At 45.2% G+C, this 18,856-nt stretch overlaps 1 protein-coding gene across 5 annotated transcripts in view; it reads right to left on the minus strand.

The window, feature by feature from the left end:
* Nucleotides 1-18,856, minus strand: part of BCAR3 (BCAR3 adaptor protein, NSP family member) — a 185,106-nt gene that overhangs the window by 105,542 nt on the left and 60,708 nt on the right. For 2 of the 5 annotated variants that reach the window (XM_039874789.1, XM_039874785.1), the window contains exon 2: nt 364-432. The exons of 1 other annotated variant lie outside the window; for it this stretch is intronic. Coding sequence is in view for 2 of the 4 variants with exons in the window: in XM_039874785.1 (XP_039730719.1) it covers nt 364-432 (69 nt within the window). In the remaining 2 variants the exon portion in view is untranslated. Of the gene's footprint in view, nt 1-363; nt 433-2,910; nt 3,031-17,444; nt 17,496-18,856 lie in introns of those variants that run through there. 2 more of the 5 variants (XM_039874784.1, XM_039874788.1) reach the window with 2 other exon arrangements.

Genomic DNA, 18,856 nt, shown 5'->3' on the forward strand with positions numbered 1-18,856 from the left:
GGAAATATATGCAAAGCACTGTGTTTTAGGAAGCTCACTCTGGAAGCTGTGTAGAATGAACTAGAGACAGGAGAGCCAAAGCAGGACACTGATTAGGAGATGATGGCAATCGTCACATGACAAGGGCTTTGATTAGCTGGTGACAGTGGGAATGGAAGGACCAAAATGACCAAATGACTAATTGGTAAGAGTTAATAATTAGCAATGATAACAATGACAATAACAGTAGCTACACTGGTTTAGGAGTAAGGATAAGCCACACACTATGCTAAGTGCTTTACAAGATTTAAGCCGTGAGCTGATAACATTATTGCCCCCACTGCACAAATGAGAAGAGTGAGTTTCGGCAGTTAAGGAACTTACCCAAATTCACACTAGATGTGAGTAGCAGAATCAAGGCTAACCCCAGTTCTATGCGGCGAGTCCAGCTGCCTGGCAAGGAGAAGGAAAATGATCAAAGGTCCGGTCTGCAGTTTAAGTGCCTGAGTAATGCCTGGCTTGATGACAGATATAGAAACCAGGGAACAGCTGCCTCTGGCTGGAGAGCAACACCTTCACTTTTAGGTACACTGAGCATTTTTCAGAACCTTTCATGTACATAATCACTCTTCCCACAACGTCTCTATGAGTCTAAAAGAGTGGTATTATCCCCATTTTACCAATGAGAAAACTGAGGCACCATAAAAGTAAATAACTAATCCCAGCTCAGAAGTCCTATTCTCTGGGAAACCTTCCCTGAAACCCAGCACAGGTCATATCTCAGTTACATGTGCCTTATAGCTTCTTTTCTTTCAGTGTTTATAATTTGTCACAGTTTATAATTACACATTTATTCCTGTTTAACATCTGTTGCTCTGTAGCCTCTAAGATCCATGTCTGGTTTTGCTTTTGTTTTGTTCCTATTTTGGGGTCTGGCACATTATTGGCAGTCAACACATATTTATTGAATGAATGAGTGAATGAATGAATGAATGAACTCCAGGCTTTTAGACCCTTTGTCCTTTCTTCTATGTATTTTTTCATATGGGTCCCTATATGCTAAATAAATATAATGCCATGGATGTGGGCTGCGCTATAAACAATTTTAGGATTCAGATTTCCTCAACTCTATAGACAGCTTCCACATGAATGTTTAAACAGCAAAACTCCGGGCCACTTCAGCCAAAGGGATCTATGAAAGGACAACATAACCAGTGACATGGAATTGATGACTTTTAGGCAGTGCAAGAGGCTTTGTCAGGGAGCACTCAACCTCAAGTTGATCCCCTCCTGACACAAAGTAATTTGTTTAGTCCCTATAACATCACTAGTTACCAGGAAGCTGGGCAAAATGCACTTTAAGGAAGAATAACTTTTGAAATTCCAGGTTTGCCCAGACCTAAATGGTAACAAGTAAGGAACACAGATGTTTAAGCTATAATCAATGAAGACCAAACAGAAAATCTGAACTTGAACAATTGCAGACAGAGAATTCCCTGAAGTTAATATGTAATAAACCACTGATGCAAAGGGCTGGCAGCTCTGACATGGACCACAACAGCAAATGTTGCAGTTATTTTCAGGAGCCTTATACTTTAGGTGCCTGCCCTGTGAAGAGATAGCCATGGACTTGCTCATGGGAATCTCCAGTCCGCCAAGCAGGGAAGTCAGCTTCCAAAAGGCCTATATGATGGCTTAAAACTCACTGTCATATCTGCTAAGAGAAGTCATTACAAGGCTACACTTGGGTAGATCCTCAATTAATACCTACTAAGTTAATGAACGAGTGAATGAAAAAGAGATGGAGCTCTTGACAACACAGGCTCACTTTCTATACAAGGTGCACCTCAACCTTATGGTCTCTATTTGAACTACCCGCTTCAGAACTTGCTCCCCTCACCAAACTCTGGACCCTTGTTCCCCAGTTACTTTCTTAATCTGATGACCAGCTATGCATAATTAGCTTCTTTATTCAGCAATTGGAAAGAAATGCTCCAAATGTCTCTGGCTAATTATGGAATTCAGATGATTTTAGTTTTCCTTATTTACACAGTTCTTTTTATTTACTTTTTCGTCAGTAAGTATGTATTATTTTATTATTAAAAATGTCACTTAAAAAACTAATTCATCGAGGCCCCGTTGTGGAAAGCATTGCTAGCCCGAGGATATAAGAAGGTGAGTACATCATCAGGACCTTATATTCTTGTGGAGAACATAGCACAGATACAGAAAGACTGGCTGCAGCAGAGGTCCCCTGTGCTGTGAAAATGCAAAAGGAGGGATTAAAAGTATTGGGGGACAGACTGTTGATGCTGGTGAAAATAAGAGAGAGGGAGGAGTCTTGAAAAAAAAATGCTTTACTATGGAAATGAAGAGAGAGCAAACAAATGTAGCAAAACTAGTGCAATGGCCACTTGGCTGCAATCTTGAGTTTTGACAGGAAAGGGCTCAATGTAGATATTGTAGGCTGCCAGGGTGGCCAGTGGAGGTGAGCCATGCCGGCACTGTTCTAGTGTGGAAGAAGGAACCTGGGTAGTTGGAGGAAATGAAGGGAACATGAAGCCTACCAGCTCCCTTACACAGGAGGAGCCAGACTGACAGAAAACCCAGCTTGCGTGGATGTACTCATTCAATCTTTCAGAGCAAAGTTTGCCTTCCAGACAAATAGACTTCAGCCTAATAGAATGGTTTGTGAGATGTGGGCAGGACTCACCCATTATCTTAAAATCTTCCTAGCAATGTTATTGCTTAAATTGTCATCATTAACTGGTTATTCTTATTCCTTTGTGTTAGGCATTGACCTCTCTCTATAGTCTTTTGTAAAACAATGTTAATCCTTAATGGACGACCTAATAGAACACTAGCTCTAAATGTGCTCTTTACCCAGTAACTCTGCTTCGAGGAATTTGTCCAACATAAAAGCTCACTCACCTGTACACACTAAGATATTTGTGACAGCATTGCTTGCATCGTTGATGTGCGGAGGGATGACTGAATTAGAGCATGTCTATACTATGGCACTCAGCATGCAGCTGATAAGAATGAGGTCATTCTCTTGGTACTGACACGGAAAGATATCTGTGAAATATTACTAAGTGAAGAAAGCAAGTGAAAAAAAGCAAGTTGCTCCATTGATGTAAAAAATAACAAATATATATATTTGTGTGGGATTATGTGTCTACACGTACAAAATGTCTGAAAGAATTTCCTCCATTAAAACTGTTTGAGAGGCGAAACTGACAGGTGAGCATGAGAGGACTTTGCTTTTGTCTTCATGTTATTCTAAAATTTTTCTCAATGAGCACCGATTGCTTTCATAATTAAGGATAATTTACATAGTGCTTACTATGAGCTTTATGTATATTAACTCACTTAATTCCAACAATAATCTTATGAGGCGGAACTATTCTTATCCCCTTTCATAGATGAGGATACGGTCTCTGCCCAGGTTGCACAATGATATGTAAAGGTGTTGAGCTTTGAACCCAGGCCATCTGACTCAGACTTCGTGCTCTTCTTAATCACTTGGTTACAGTGCCTCAAAAAAGATTTACATAACTAAACAATAGTACTGTTTTAGAATTGGACAGATCTGCATTTGAATTCCAGTTTTTGCTGATTAGCTTCTGACTCTTAACAAGCGTCTTACTTGTAGGTCAGTTGCCCCATCTGTGAAATAGGGGATGATAGTAACATACCTCATAACGCCATTGTGAGAACTACACAAAATATGTTTGGTGCCAGACACTTAGTGAGCACTTGATACAGATAGATTATTTCGTCTTTTGAGATTAAATTACCAGCCCTTTAGTGTGTACTAATTTAATTGGTTGTTTTCTTGGTTAGCTGCCTGGCAGCATCTGGTGCTTCAAAGGTAAATGGAGAAGGGAGACTCGGGAATAAGAGGGAATTAATTGGCTTGGACCGAGAAAATGGAAAATGCTGAACTAACTTTACCTTATTCACAGTTTTGCCTAAAGCCAGTCCAATTAAGAAAATAAAATCTATAGTATTTATATGAGTTTTTTAAAATAACTCTGGGATAAAATATCATCATCTTATTTTTAGAATGAGGGTACTGAGTTTCAGGGATTTGCCTAAGGTCACTGAGCTCATTAAATAACAGCCAAGACTAAAATTTAGATTTTCTAATTCCACATCCCACACTTTCCATGACACCCTCTGCTTGAGTTGGGGTCAGTATATCCTTGTTGGGAAGTGGCGACTGCAGCCTCTCAGAAAGAATGTGACTCAGAAGTGATAACAGTATGGCAGTAATAGTGTTGCTAGGAGGAATGTTCCATCAATTCATATGCTGTTTCTGAGTGGGGAAAAAATGGCCTCCTCCGAACTTCAGAGCTAAACTAATTTACAGACAAGTGACCGCCTCACCCTGCTCCCCCCTGCCTCGGTGGGGCCCATAAAGCCCAAGAACAATTACTCTGTTCCTTTATCTCTTGCTGTTTGTGGTATCTATCTTTACAGCAGTCATCATTCTATGAAACAGGACATGGTCATCCTGGAGGAGACAGGTGGCTTGAGCAGGCAGGTGGCTGCAGGCAGGTGGTGGGAGGGTCCAGAGTGGAGACTTGCTCACTGCTCCCAGCTCAGCAGCTGCCTACTTCTGTCTAATCTTTCTTCATTTTCAACTCAAGAACACTGGGGGTCAAGCTGGAGCCAAGAAAGGATTGTCCATTTGTGTGGTTCTCACTGTGCCACCTACTTTTCAGGCTCAGTCAACCCCTGCCAAGTAGGGGTCATTATCATTCTCTAGAGAGAAGAGGTATCAGTAAGAAATGGATCAGAAAGAACTAGAGTTCTCAGCATTTTTTCCAACAAGATATCAACATTGTGTAACTTTCTCCCATGTGAGTGCCGGGGCATAAGGTGTGATCCCACAACTTTTTCTGTCAGTCAAACAGCCTTTGATTGCTAAAATACAGATAATCGTTAAAGCTGGAGTTTGTTACACTATTATCTCTACTTTGCTGTAGGCTTGAAAAATGTCATGATAAGAAGTTAAAATAAAATTTTAAATATCCTTTTGGAACGCAGACACATGAAAGTGGTATTATAATAGACAATCTTGTGTCTGTTTAGTTTAAACTGTTTAAACTAAGCAAATTAGTTTATTTTAAAAATAATTTATTTACAATCTGCGATACCGCTTTATCAGTCATGAAGTGCTTGCCACACACCTCAAACTCTGGTGCAAGGGCAGCGGGGACAGCAAGTCAGAGGGCTGGGCAAGGTCATCGATTTAGCCCTTTCCTCCCTCCCCAACACACACACACACACACACACACATCAGACACACAATATCACGTCACTATCAAGACTCATGCACGCACGCGCGTGGTTGGTGTGGGGCATTTCTCTTGGGTGGTGACCATTTGAAACTCCTTCGAATGGCCCTGTTGACAGTACTGAGACTACCAGGTAGTAAGAACACAGTCAATTGCCCTTAGAACTGCTGGTACAGGTGTCGACAATGAGGGGCAGAGCACCAGAGATTCTGGGGGAGGAAACACAGCCTAAATTTGAAAAACAGCTATGTTTACCAGCACTGGACCAAGAACTTTACACACAGCATCTCAGTTAATTTTCTCATAACCCAGAGAGGTGGAGGTTATTAAGCCCATTTTATAGATGAAAAAAAAGAGGCAGAGTAACCAGCCAAATTCACATAGCTACGATCTGGAAGCCTCTTGACTGAACTCCCTGATTCTACTACCTACATCACCCCACAGTGTGAATCCTGTTTCTGAGTGAGCAGGAAAGTTTGGGTTGAATTGCTGGAGCATGACATGTAATAGCAAAATGACTTAAAAGAAGTTAGCTGGCTGGGTTAACTCCATGCCTGGCATTCAACAGATATTTGTGATCTGGACTTTTGAATGAAGTTTTAGACTTGGAGTGGGGGTGGGTAGGAGTCTCTAGTGGGTTGGGGACTACAGTCTGGGACTCCAAATACACTTGCATTTCCCCCATGGCAGGAAACCACGCGGACAGGTACACAGGTGTAAGCCTCGATTCCAAGCTCCCTATCCCTCGAGTTCTTCCTATCAAGAGTGGTCTGGGAGTGGCAACCTTGCCATCCCTGGGGGCTTATCAGAAATGCCAAACCTGTTTCACCCCAAACTGACTGACTCAAAACCCACATTTTAACTAGCCTCCCAGGTGACTCGTGTGAGAAGCCTTGCCCTGACTCTGCAATCTTACTGCAGGGGAATGTGCCAGTGTCATTCCCATCATCCTTGGCCAGCCAGTGGAGAAAGAAATCTTTTTTTCCTTTTCTAGGCTTAGAAGGGCTAAAACCACTTGCTGCCCCAACCTCCTGCTCGAAGGACCGAAGGACCATCCAAATGGGAGTGGGAGGCACACTACTCAGTTGTCAGCATTTCCAGGAAGTTCACACCCTTGAGTGCTCCCCATGTGACCTCTTATGAATTTGAGGGCGTTGGAGGAGCTTTTCCTCACAGCGTGACCAGGTGGTGACAAACACACCATATGGAAGGAAATTAGTGAATAATCCTTGCATATTCTGAAGTGAGTCATACTGGCCTTTCTTGGAGACTGCTACAGATGATTAGACTTGTGGTTTCTGTTTCTTAATTCGTAGTATACAGTTAATGAACACCTAGAATGTCCCCCGACATGGAAGGTGCTGGGCCAGCAGATCCTGACCTTGAGGCACTTTATACAGAAATAATATTATACTGCTACCACCTTTGGTAACAAAGGTAAAATAAAGGTCAGGTAAAGTGCTTCTGTAAACATGGACTCTGGTGATTTGTTAACTGTCGGGGATAGAAACTAGTCAACAGTAGCTCTAGGGACCTTCACCACCTGTACTCTCCCTCCCCACTCCTTTGTCCCTCTTCCATTTGCTGTGGGCTTTCAGTACGGAGTGCTGATAGTGACCGATGGTGATGGGCCCTGCCTGTTGTTCCAGCACCTACTATTGGCACTCCGTGCGCTTTACCCGTTTAATCCTCACAGCAGCACTCTGAGGCATTCTGCTTTACAGATGAAGAAATTGAGGCTCTATGAAGTTAAGTTGTCCAGGGTCACGTGCCTAGAAAGTATCAGAGGACTGCAATACAGATCTGATAGGGATTCTAAACTCAGTTCTTTCCCTCCACACCTGGCTGCTTCAAATTCATTTGGTTCCTTGTGGAATTTCAGGTGATTGGGGAAGGGGGTGTTCCTGATGTTTCTAAGTCACATCACATTGATGGCTGTCAACTCCTTACATGTTCGTCTGGTGCCAGCTCCAAGATCCTGAGATGGTCTGTGTGAATCACCAAGGGGCGAAAATATAGTCCTAGGAGGATTATCTAAGCCCATAAAGTTTGGGGGATGGCGTAAACTACTTCCTGTCAGCTTTCTATTGGCACCGTTTGGAAACAGAGATGAGGTAATGTGATAAAGCACCTCTATGTTTAAAACTGGGACAAGTACAAGCCATTTGCTCTTGGGACCCGCCAGGATGACAGCCAGACAATGAGGGCATAAAAAGATGGACAGGAAAAGAAAAGCCAGTCAAAGGAGAGAGTCGATCCAAGTTTCAACCATCCTACTATTTATAGGTCAGACACTCCTCAGAGGAGAGAGGATCCAAACCCAGATCCACAAATGATTCAATGCTTAGTTGTTCCAGAGCACAACTAAGAAATTGAGTCTCCTACAATTCTTTCATAGTAGAGCTCTCTGGCAGGGACTCTTTTCTCGATAACCCAAATGTTAGCCCTCACCTTTACCCCTCTCCACAGCTCTCTTCTTACCAGGCCCGCCTCTCCCTGCTTCCTTCTCAGGCTGTTTTCCAAAACTTTCCTGTATCCATTCTTCTCTAAAGCTCCCTTCTCCACCCTCGGAGGCTTACCCCCTTCCTGATATCAATGTTCTCAAACTTGCCTGATCATAAGAATCACCTGGCGAACTTGATAGTGCAGATTCCGAGGCTCCTTTCCTATACGCTTAGATTGCAGAGATCCAGGTGCAGCCTGGAGACCCAGTGTCTAACAAGATCCCATGTGTTCTTATGATAAAACACATTTGGGAAACCCTGGACTGTACCCACCCTCCCATTGTTAGACACTCCTAATTCATCCTGCTTGCTACAGTCCTCAAAGCCACATACTCCTATCCTGTGACAACACTGCTAATACTCCAGGCTCAAAGTGCGCTGACCTCCCAACTCCAGTGACTTGCACCTGTGCTCCACATCACCTGCCTACTCTCTGGCCCTGTAGAGAACTGAGCTTTCCCTGACATAGTATACGACAGTAGCCCCTTTCTGCCTACATCCCCCTTACCTCCCTGGCTCCTGGCCCCTGAGCACAGCCCTTTGATGCATCCATATCTTCCTGAGCTATCAGCCATTCCTGAGCTTCCTTCTTCTTTCCCTGTCCATCTGGAACCATGGTTGATCACATGAGCTAGTTCTTTGCCAGTCTGAACCCGTATCATTCTCTTGTACTTACTCAGCACCCACCTTCTCTTTTCTCATACCCAGGGAGCTGGAATCTGAGATCTTCGGAGAAACCCCCACAACCCTGCAGGCTCACCCCACAATAATCCACGATCTTCAACTTCGGCTGAGTCAACTGCAACTAGAAGCAAGGCCGTCAGACCTCATCTCCCCACCCTTTTTCCCTACAGTAGAATTGATATCACAGTCTTCCTCTCCACCTGGCCCCACCCCACCACAGACGATCAGGTCTTACTCCTGTTGCTCACTATGAACCCACCCCGTATGTTCTTGACTCCATTTGTCCCGTTCCCTCCGTCACTCTATTGGTCGCCCTCTTTCTCTTCTCTGTCTGTCACCTCTCCCTCCCAGCTGGCGGTTCCAGCTCAGCCTATTAAGCTGCTCCGGTTTCCCTCATCCGAAGCATCTTGCTTGACTTTATGCTCCCTTCTACTATCTGATCTCTCCTCTTTCTCCAGAGCGTCTACAGTTCTTTGCAGATGTCTCTGCCCCAGCTCCTCCACAGACATTGCTCTCCTTGAGGCTGATAATGACTTACACAGTGTACATCCAGTAGACACAATTCAGACCTCAAGTTATTGACCTTTCTGCTGCATTTGACATTGGTGACCCCTCCCTCCTTCTAAATTTTTCTACTTGTTTGACCTCCGAGACACCATGTTCCCCTGACCCTCCTCTTACCTCCCCAAAAGTTTCTAGTCCGTCCTCCTCGTGGGTCCTCTTTCTCCAACAACCTTGAAAGTATATAGATCCAGGTCCTGAACTCATCTCATTCTCCCTGGTTATCACACACTTCCACAGTTTTAATGCAACCTGCTTCTTGAGCTCTAGCTTTTATATTCAAATGGTTTGCTAAATGTTAATTTTGGCAGAGACAGTTCAAAATTAGCACATCCCAAACCTAACTCACCCCAAAGCCAGTTCCATCTTCTCTCGTATCATGTAACAGATGGCACCTCCATCCTGGGTCCCAGTCCTCTCCATCACTGCCCCCATACAATTACGCACACAGCTAGCTTTCCACCAAGCCCCAGGGACCATTTGCCTAAATGGTCCTCGAATTCCTGTGCTCCTCTGTTCCCCCCTTTCCGGTAGAGATCCTCGTCCTCGCTCACCTGGACTCCTCATAGCCTCCCAGCTGGTCTCCCCCTCTCTCACCCTGCCCTACTCCAATCAGTCTAAACCACATGAGTGATCTTTCTAAAACGCAAGCCTCATTCCATCTCTTTATCACTTAAAGCCCCTCAAGAGCTTCTCGATACCCACAAGTTGAAATCCAAACTCCTCAGGATGGCTCCCTACACTCATCACTTTGTTCCATGCCTCCTTGTCACTGCTCACAGTTTCTTCCCTCCTTTCTCTAAACAACTCCCTTCACTTCCTCCTCCCTTAGCCCAGGCATCACCTCCCCACAACTTCTTTCCTGGCTCTACACGACTGGGGTAGTGCCCCTTGATAGTGTTCCTATAACACCCTACACTTACCAGGTTATAGTAGCAGCTGTCAACTGTGGAAAAAGAAAGCTTGAGGATTGTTTTACAGGATTACAGCCTCTTCCCACCCATAGGTGTTACCACAGTGACGGACAGTTGGCTCTTCCTTACACCTAAGAATGTATCTGAAGCCAACTCTCCCCTCCCTCTGCCTCTCAGGGTGAAGCATGAGGACCACCCAGGGATCAGCCCACCTCTATCTCTGCTCTTCAAAGGGAGTGGCCTCTACTGGCAACTGGCAGCGCTACCAGAAACTTGGCTTTGAACCATGCGTGTCTAACAGGTGGTCCAAGTATTCCAGTAGAAACTGTGAGTTTAAAAAGAAACAGATATGGAATCATAAAATGCCATGTTTTTGGACCACTCCAACCCCCAACATCCAGGTAACTGGCAAGGGAATACTGTATTTGTGGATGTGGTGGGAGAGAGGACACTAATCCACATTCCTTCCCCTTCAGGAATCCTGAGGTGTCAGAGTAGGCCTTTAGGAGGATTGTTTACCAACCAACCTGCCAGCCCTTCTGCGAGGAAAAGTAAAGAGGTTGAGACAAACGCCAGAGCCCAGGACTCCAGGGCCTACTCTCTTGCACACAGTTGAGGGGGACACTGCCCTCAGCCTCTGTAAGAGCTCCTTGGACGAGCAGGGGATTCGCACTATTGTAGGAGATGGGATAACCTGGGCCCAGAGTGCTAAATAATGTCAGAAAGGGTACTGTTGAATTGGACTCTGAGGAGCCCTTCAATGTCCTCTGACCCAGGTCTGGTGGGAATGTCACAAGCTCCTTCGAAGGTGGGGTTGAAAAAACTGACAGTGCCAGGCCGTCTTTTGCAACCTCTTAAAAGCTGGCCTTGCTATGGGAAGGGCTACGGGGGAGGCAGGAGCAGCAAGTTCAGGGGAGACAGCAGCAAAAGCAACATGGCCAATCCAGACCAATAAAGCAGAGGATGGAAAAGAGGGCTACTGTGTACAGTTGTGTAGATTGTTCACGGCACAAAGTCGCTCAGCTGAAGGAGGAAATGGGGGCCGAAATTCAGCCTGGGCATCCGTTTGCTAAGCCATGTGTCCTGGCGCAGAACTACATTTTCTGGGGAAAGAGGTGCCTGTTTCTAATTTGCAAAAAGGCACCATTTGGGATTATCATGACCTTGACAGAGAACGCAGCAGCAGCAATGAGGAAGCTCAGAAGAATGCAAAAGAAACCCAGGATCTGGCAGAAGATGGCAAGGGTTTTAGGAGCCCCAGGGCCCCTGGTTGTGGGCACAGAATATCAGTCTACAGAGCTGCTGCCCAGGCCCATGATTGGGCACTACTCCTCTCTGTCACCCCTTCGCCACCATCCCAATCCCTCCTAGCCCACCTCTAGCCAAACAAGGCTTCCATCGCCAGAGGAAAGAGGGCTGCTATACTCATGACTGTGGCCCCAGTCACCTAATCCCTGAAGACCCATTCCTAAATAGGGTGAGGGACACCTGATAAAGAGAGGCCGTCTCCCCAGTCTGTGACCACCACTGTGCTCAGCTGTTAGCAGGGACCTTGGCTGGTGAGCTAGGTCACCAGTCGGTACCTGAATGCCATATGAGAAGGGGCTGTTGAGTTTCCCCACTTTATTCTTTTCCTATTTATAGCTCCACTTTAACAGCATCCAATCCTGGTGACAGCTCACAGGTTCTAACCTGCAAGGGAACTTCTAGGAAGATTATAGCCTTTTCTGAAAGCTAACAGCACACAATGTAAGGGAACATGGGGAGTGCCTCCTGCCCTTTTGGCTGGAGGCAGAAGGTGGACAGGCAAGAGGAAGACCGCCCTAGGCACAGATATGGAGGGGAGGCAAGGGCAGGGAGAACTAGCTTTTCTGAGCCCCTATTTTGTGCTATATGTACACGATCACATTTAATTCTTCAACAACCCTTGATATTTAATGATAATATCATTACCTTCATTTTACAGATGAAGAAAAAACCTCAGAGAGGAGAAATAACCCTGGCCAGCTAGTTACCTGTAAAGATCTGAATTGAATTTCCTGGTCTGTATGGCTCTGACACATGGTTTTATTTTTTTTTTCTTTTTTCTTTTCTTTTTTTTTTTTTAACACGAATTTGTCACCTGCAAAGCATCTCCCTTGGGGAGAAAGAAATTTAAAATAGTGAGAAGGAACAGAAAAAGCTTGAGGAGTTTTGCTTTAGCAACTGCAGTTAATCTCTCTACAATCTTCTCCCTTCCAGGACACTCCCAGGGGAAAATTATACTGCCTGACTCCCTCAAAGATTTCTATACAGGTGAAATCATTGCATTAAAGCTACACCTTGTGAGGGGGAGGAGGGGTGGGTGGAAGAAACGCATGAGCTGATTATATATGATCCAGCAAGGAAGAATCCCCTTTTTCTCCAGCCAGCTCCTCAACCCACTGCTCAACCGAGACATTATCTCTTAGGGGGTGATTGCCAAGACCCTGAGTTTAACTAATACAATGCGAGAGCAGGAAGGGGCTGTAAACAATAACGGTGATGTTTATTGAGTGCTCGTTATGTAATAGCAAAGCACTGTTCCAGGGCTATTACCTAGAGAGACCAGTTTAATCCTCACACGCATGCACACAAAGTACAAATGAAGAAACGAAATCCAGGGAGGTGACAGAACTTGCCCAAAGTCTCCCCTCTCTTACGAAGTGGACTTGGAATCAAACTCACTCAGCCTGGCTTCTGGATGCTATCCTGGCCTCTTTAAAATCATCTCTCCTTGCTGCCTCCTGCTCCATTTTACAGGTGAAGAAACAAGCCCAGGGAGGCAGGGGACCTGCCTGCCAGCCAAGGGAAGACCCAGGCCCGATGTCAGGTTTTCAGACTGGCACCTGGGGCTCTTGCTCCACCCCAAGCACTCAGCACACCCATGATTCCAGGAGTGTGCTAATGGCACTTCAATCAGCTCAGATTTCAGATCCCACTTAATGCTCTGAACTAGAAAATTCTTAAATATCTATTGTTATGTCCGACTCTGTACTGTGCTTGAGCATCCCTGATGGACTCATGGAAGGCTAAATATTGCTCCATTAGATTCTTCACCTCTTCCTTCCTCAGCAGACGGGTCCAAACAGAAGCCAGGAGGAACGTGGCACCTCACACATCCAGCAGAGCTTGGCACGACTCTAAGTACTCCCTGCAAGGCCAGCAAATATTTTGATAATCTTTCCCCTACAGGAATCTCCTGTGGAGAACAAATGGACACAGGAGTGATTTTTCAGCAGATTCCACAGGAAAAAACATTACATCAGTGGAAGGGATTTTGACTCTCAGACCTTTTGGGAAGGAAAGCAGATCTTGAGGCAGGGCTGCCTAGACGTCTGCTGTGCCCCGGCCCCTCGGTGTGGGTCAGGGCTGTGGGGAGGCCACGGTGGGAGGGAGACAGATGGTGGCTTAAAGCGTAGCCTCCCTAGTCAGCCAAATCTGGGCTTGAGGACCAGCTCTGCCGCTTGAGGCTGTGACCTTGGGCAAACTCATTTGCATCTCTCTGGTCTTCAGTTTCCCCGCTGCAAAATGGGGATAAAAACAGTACTCATCTCTTGGACTGGCCCTTGAGACTTAGACGTAATGACATCAGGGAAGCACTGAGCAGGGCCTGGCGCATGCAGCTGCTCAAAAACCACAAACACAACCATCATTGTGAAATCCTTCGCCTTCCTTGAAATGAGCTCATGGGGTATGTTCTCTGCTGTCACTGGACCTCTTTATTGAGCTTTTCTTAGGGAACCTGAGGCCCCTCACCTGACTCAAAATGTGACTTTGGGAGAGGAGGAAGAGCCCTAAGTGATGGGGTGCCCCATGGTCACCAGCTCCCCATGCTGGAATAGAAGTCAGCGGGCCAACCCCCATGGACAACCGTTTCCCCACGCATGCCAGATAGGCTGGGCGACGAGAAAAGCCCCACAGGGGTTGTTTCTTCACGAAGTCATAATATTTTGAAAAAGATGAAGCAAAATTAATAAATATTTATTAAAAAAAAAAAGAAACAATATAAAGGCATTGGGACCGAAAAGATGTGGTACAGACAGAGTAGCATGGACGAGAGTTCAGTGGGCGGAGCTACAGGAGGCCTGTTCCACACGGTGGCCTTTTGTGTCCCCACCTCAAGCACACTTTTGGTCCTGCCCCCAGGGCTTCTTTCAAAAGACGAATTGCTTCTATTTTCAGTATCTATAGGCTCCACAGGACACAAGGATTGCTCTGGGGCCCAACATTCTCTAGGTGACTCACCAGTCAGGTAGTGGGTGCCTGAGGCTGAAGAGCCCCTTTCTGTGTCCCTGAGCCACCAGTCATCCACATGATACCTGTCCTACTGAGAGCACTTGAGTCACCTTCAGGCACAGGGCGAGATCTGGCCCAGAGAAAGGGCGAGGTGAATGTTGCTGAAGAACCTAGGGCATGCATGAACCTACGGTTTGTGGTGGGATGAGGGGTGGACACACTGCTTTCTCCACAACCTCTACTCTAGGAGAGAAGTTTTCATGGTGGAAAGTCTTGGGGCCAAGACATGTGGCACCCCGCCTCCTTACCCCATGAATATCCACCACTGAAGCAGATCCCTGCCTGAAGCAACACCCCTTGCTAATATTTCCTTTACATGGTCCAAGAATCCTGTTCGAGATTATGTATGGGAAGAAAATGCAGGTCTAGGTATAGGTGAGTGTGTGTGTATAGGAGTGAGGGTTTGCATGTAGGGAGGGAGAATATTGACAAATCCAAGCACATGGGCCAGGAAGAAATGTTAAAAACAACCACAGACCAACCGTCTCCTTTCTGTGTTCTCAACTTATCAGCTCAGGCTCAGGGTCAGGGAAGGTCCATGGCCAGCTTTGTACAGCAAGCTGACCTGGTTCCCAGACCCGGCACCCGGCATTGAGCAATAGAACAGGCTATCGTGGCCACCAGGCCCTGGAGTCCCTGGGCTTAGGCGCAATGGGGCAACAACACGTCCTGTCCCTGATCTGACTCTGCCGCTCCAGTCACAGAGCTCTCAGAGGCAGACTCAGGCCAAAACACTTCTTTAAGCCTGGAGGTCAGATAACAGCCCCTCCTTGGAAACCAGACACTAGCCGGTGGCACTGAACCACTGAACAGACCAGGTTCCAGCCCTCCCAGGAGACCTGGAGCATCATATTTCAGCACACTTCTGCTTCAGCTACTCCCACAGGAAGGAGAGGGCTTGCTCCCACCTTGTTTTTAATTTCAAGAATTTGGCAATCCCCTTAGGAATACTCTTGTTTTCGTGACAGGTCAGAGTGGCGGCTACCCAAGTACTTCACAGGCTTCAGACCTGATCCCAGTCAAGCCCAGAGCTGTGGTCTCTGGAAAGCAGACAAACTGGCCTGGAGACCAGTGAAGGGATCCTGCTCTCCGTGATCCAGGGCTGGCTGTGAGGGCCGGCGCCAGGCGGAAGCACTCCCAGGCTTGCCATAGAGCAGAGAGGGCTGCTCCCAAGTTACAGGATGTGGAATTTTGGTCAGGCCAAGCCCTCCTTTTGTTGCCAGAGGGGAGGTAGATGATAATATATAATCATGCCATGAGGAATCTTATTTGGAGAAATAAAGAATACATTTCTAAGATAAGAAAACTACATTTTAAAATTGCTCGTTTTTAGAGATCGGCTTTGTGTGTATGTGTGTGCGTGCGTGCACACACGCCCTAGGGATTTTCAAAAAGTGAAACAGCTAAGCAGGCTTTCCAATTATATATGTATGTAATGATAATACATATTACATTTCAATAATGCATTATAGTTTACAAAGTACCTTTATATGCTCACTCATTCATTCCTTCAACAAATCTTCATGAGCCCCTACAAAGATCCAGGCACGTGGGGACACAGTGGTGAGCAAGGCAGGTTAGACTCCTCGCTTCCATTAAGTTCACACACTCTAGTTGGGGAGAATCATCATAAATAGCAGATAATTAATCAGCAAGATAAGTTCAGAGAGCAGTAAGTGCTTCAAAGATGATGAAGGCAAATAAGGGGCTAGGGTTACACTGTCCAATATGCAGCCATTGCCACACACAGTGATTTTAATTTTAAGTCTAAATTTAAGTCTAAATTAATTTTAAAATTACATAAAATTAAACATTCAGTTCTTCAGTTCACACTAGCCACATGTGGCTAGTGGCTAGTGGTATAGACAGACATAGAACATTTCAATGAGCTAGAGAGTGACTTGGGGCTAATTTAGATTGGGTGGTCAGGGAGGGCCTCTCTGAGGAGGTGGCTCGAGTTGAAACCCCCAAATGAGAAGAAACCAACAGCTCACAGTCCTGGGTGGGGCTGGGAGGAGTGAGCAAAGAGTTCCAGGCTCCCTAGGGCAAAGGTTCAAATGTAGGCATAAGTTTGGCAGTTTTGAGGAACAGAAAAGAGGTTGGTGTGACTGGAGTGTAATGAGCTGGAGGGCGTGGAGAACGGAGAATGGCGAAGTCAAAAGTAAAAATAAAAACAGCTGGTGGCTATTGAGGGTTCGCTCTGTGCCAGGCATCTATGGAGTGGGTACCATTATCCTCCTTTTACAGATGAGAACACTGAGACAGAGAGAAGTAACACACAGAGCCAAAGTCACACTGAGGAAAATGAGCAAGGATTTCAACTGGATGGTGTAGTGTGCAGCGCTCGGCCACTGTGCTGCACTGATGTTGGATGTGGTGTCTGTGTGTTCCAAGTTCTTCTGTAAAAGACAGAATAAAGGCAAACTGATAGACCTCTCAGGGAGGGATGCATGAATGTTATTTCATATGAATCTTCTCTGAGCTCCTGCAAACAGTTGCCCATATAAAATACAACTTGTAACTGTCTCCGTCATCAAATTCCATAACAATCTCCCTCGTCAAATTCCTATTGTTTCTTCAGAACTTCTCCTCCTAGAAGTGATGGGACAAGGGAAGTAAGATGGCTCAACTAGTGTTTCTTTTCCAGCCACCTTCTGAGGCCCAGAGTGTGGTGGCCCGTTTTGAGGTGCAGGTTCCAGTCAAGGTCACAGCCTTGTGGTATTCCCCACACCTGACACCCTTTCTCCTATGTCAGGTTATTTAACCTCTCTATGGCTCCCTTTCTTCATCACTAGAATAAGGATAATTATTAACTATTGTTCTACCTCATTGTGCTGTTGTGAGAATTAAATAAGTTAGAATTAAATAAGTAAAACAACAATTATCATCATTAGCTATGACATCATATTATGATTACTGAGAGGGGAAGAATGGAAAAGGAGTGGCCCAAACCCCAAACCCAGTCTCAAGGCTACGATGAGTAAGGATCCAGGATCACCCAGAAACAACCACCCTGGAGCCTCAGCGGGTAAGCCAGGGGATTTTCCTAAGCTCCAGTGTCCCAAAAGTCACTTCATAGGCTGGATCAACATCAATCCGCAGCTCTAGCTGCAGTTTCCGCTGGCTCGGACTTGCCTGTGCTCTGGGGCACAATAGCAGTGGGCCAGGATGCTTCCTACCTTGCCTGTCCCCCGCCTTCCAAGACTGGCTTTGGTCAGATGCAGCAGCTCCTACAGAATGCAAAGGAAAAGCTTTCTCAGTTTGGTGTGGGGATCAAGGTAGCTCAGGGCATGCTGGGCGGCTTTCTGTGGTTCTGCCAGAGGGTGAGTAACCCAGGCCTCAGCCAGGTTGGACCTGGGTCTGTGGCCTCTCCTGAGATTGCCTTCCTGGGGCTGGAGGCTAACACCACCCATCCCATCCAAGTGCTTATTTGCCAATTGTTTCAAGGCTGACTACTTAATTCTAAATAACAGTGACTGACAGGATAGCAGTTCCCTTTTTGGCCAGAGCAGTCTTCTGTAGATTAAGCCTTTCTCCCAGGTAAAGCAGAGGCAGAGGCAGAGGGAGGCCAGCAAAGCATGAGTGCTTAGGAGCACAGACCTGGAGCCAAACTCTCTGTGTTTGAATCTGGCTCTACCACTTACAAAATGGTGTGACCTGGGATAAGTTGTTTAACCTCTCCTTGCCTCGTCTGCAAAATGGGATAGTAATAGTATTTACTTCATAGTGTTATTATGAAGGTTAAGTGAGTTAATATCTATATAGAACTTAGAGTTACGCCTGGCATATATTAAGTGCTTATGTGTTTGATAAATAAATATTCAATAATGGGGAAGTGGTTTTATAAAACCTATATAATGGAATACTACACGGCTATTAAAATCTCTATTACAGAAGAATAGTAATATGAAATATTTTCACGATCATTACTAAGTGAAACAATAGACTCTAAAACAAATTACAATATACCATTATTATTGAAAGAAAGAAAATAAATCTATATACATTGTAAAATATTATAAAAGTATATACACCAAGAAGGTGTTTTTCTATCTTTCAAATTTTGTGTTCTGTATGTTACTTTAATAATAAAAAACAGCAAGAAAACAATAAAAATTATTCGGTAATAAAAAGTATAATAATTATTCAATTGTTATTGATCATGATTAAATGATCACTTTAAAATGATGATGATGATGATGATGATGATGATGATAGTGGTTCTGAGCCTAGACCATTCCAAGTTGAGGCTGAGAGGTGACCACACCACATATTTTAATGATAAGTCAAATGTTATCATCAAAAAGAAAAAAAAAACAATATTACATGTTTTTATGTATATGACATACTATTTTCCTTCTGGGAATAATCAAAAGCTAGCCACACCAACTCAGCCAGATTTAAATCTTACCTAAGCAACAAGTGACCCGCATATGTAAAATAAACAAAGAAGCCAATGGCAGTGTGTAAAAGCAATGAATTGTGTGTGCTTTGCTCGGTGGTGAGTGAAGGGGGAGTCATGAAAGTTGCATGCATAGACAGGATGGAACGGGGTGGGGGAGCATTCCTCTAGCCATTGAGTCAGAGGTTT

The sequence above is a fragment of the Pteropus medius genome, unplaced genomic scaffold (assembly GCF_902729225.1).
Source record: "Pteropus medius unplaced genomic scaffold, Ma_sr-lr_union100, whole genome shotgun sequence".
In the NCBI taxonomy this organism is placed as follows: domain Eukaryota; kingdom Metazoa; phylum Chordata; class Mammalia; order Chiroptera; family Pteropodidae; genus Pteropus; species Pteropus medius.